A 1192-nucleotide genomic window follows, 5' to 3' on the forward strand; every position below is an offset into this window, starting at 1 on the left:
CCATAGTCTGTTTAAGCATCTGGCACTGGTACATGTTACGAGGACTCTGATTATGTTAGAGAACGGGGTGAGACCAGCGATGACCGATAACATAGAAATAGGACTCAGCTCGATATGAGTGTACTTCATTGGGATGTTCTCGGGGACACTAGACGTTTTAGTGGATGCTTCCAAGTCCTCCCTAGTAGCGGCTATCTTGAGGAAGACCTGCTCCATAGGACCAACAAGCTCCTCGTTACCAGTGGCCAGGTCCCGAACGGGGCGGACCATCCTACAAGGGCCAGTGAAGAGCCAGAGGCCCTCGAAGGAGGCCGGGGTCTGGCAGGCCACAATCTCAAGGTCGGCAGGCACCCCTGGGCAATCCTTATCGATCTTGAGCCTCCTCAGCTCCTCGGCTACCGCCTCAAGACGGCTCCTGGCAACTTTACCGAGCACACGGCCGTCCAGAGTGACGTAGGCATTCTCCCCAGCACCATAGTTAGCTGTAGAGGTCTTACTACTGCGGACCAGCTGCACCCCAAGGGAAGCCAACTCTTCCTCAAGGCCCGGGATCACGCCCTCCGGAGAGGCTATCCTTACCACGGGCTGGCAAGGGGCAGCAAGATGGTTCAACAGACCACAAGGAGTACCATCAGGGGTGTGCACAGGGCAGAGGAATCCCCAGGTCTCAGGTAACAGCTTACGCACAGAGGTCGTCTTCATCTCTTGGAAGAAGGAACCTCTATGCACAGCCCTAAAGTGGGACAGGTAACGGTAGGCGTTAAGCTTATCAGCGACCACAGTGAAACCTGTGGTCTGCTGTAGATCAAGACCACTCCTCGAGGTAATGTTGCCGGTGGCCAAGAAGCTCTCCATACGTTTAGTAACGTCACAAACGCCCATGAAGGTGTTCCGGATGAGTTCGGCTGAGAGTACAGTAGGGGCTCGACCCTTGCCAACCTGGGCTTGTCGCGACTTCTTGGCCAAGGCTCCTTCCAATCTCAATAGAGAGGACTGAAGGACCTCCTTAAGGAGAGCCCCGAAGAGCTGACCAGGGAGGAGGAGCTCTTGGACATCCATAGCATCAGCGTTATCACGAGCAATGTCGCCACGGACCAAAGCCATCAGCTTACGGAAATAAGCACCAGGCAATCGACCTGATGACGGCACAATTTGTCACGCGCACGAAATCACCACACTGGTACCTTAGCCT

At 54.9% G+C, this 1192-nt stretch overlaps 1 protein-coding gene across 1 annotated transcript; it reads right to left on the reverse strand.

Annotated features, from left to right (window-relative positions):
* Positions 1–39: 39 nt before the first annotated feature.
* On the reverse strand, positions 40–1136 carry Pmar_PMAR013865 (DNA-directed RNA polymerase I subunit, putative; the record flags this gene model as incomplete). The annotated part of the gene is made up of 1 exon (XM_002773316.1): positions 40–1136. A coding segment is annotated over one exon (1097 nt), but the record flags the coding sequence as incomplete, so codon positions are not given.
* Between the last annotated feature and the right edge of the window lie 56 nt (positions 1137–1192).

Source organism: Perkinsus marinus (assembly GCF_000006405.1).
Source record: "Perkinsus marinus ATCC 50983 genomic scaffold scf_1104296959018, whole genome shotgun sequence".
NCBI classification, from domain to species: Eukaryota; Perkinsozoa; order Perkinsida; family Perkinsidae; genus Perkinsus; species Perkinsus marinus.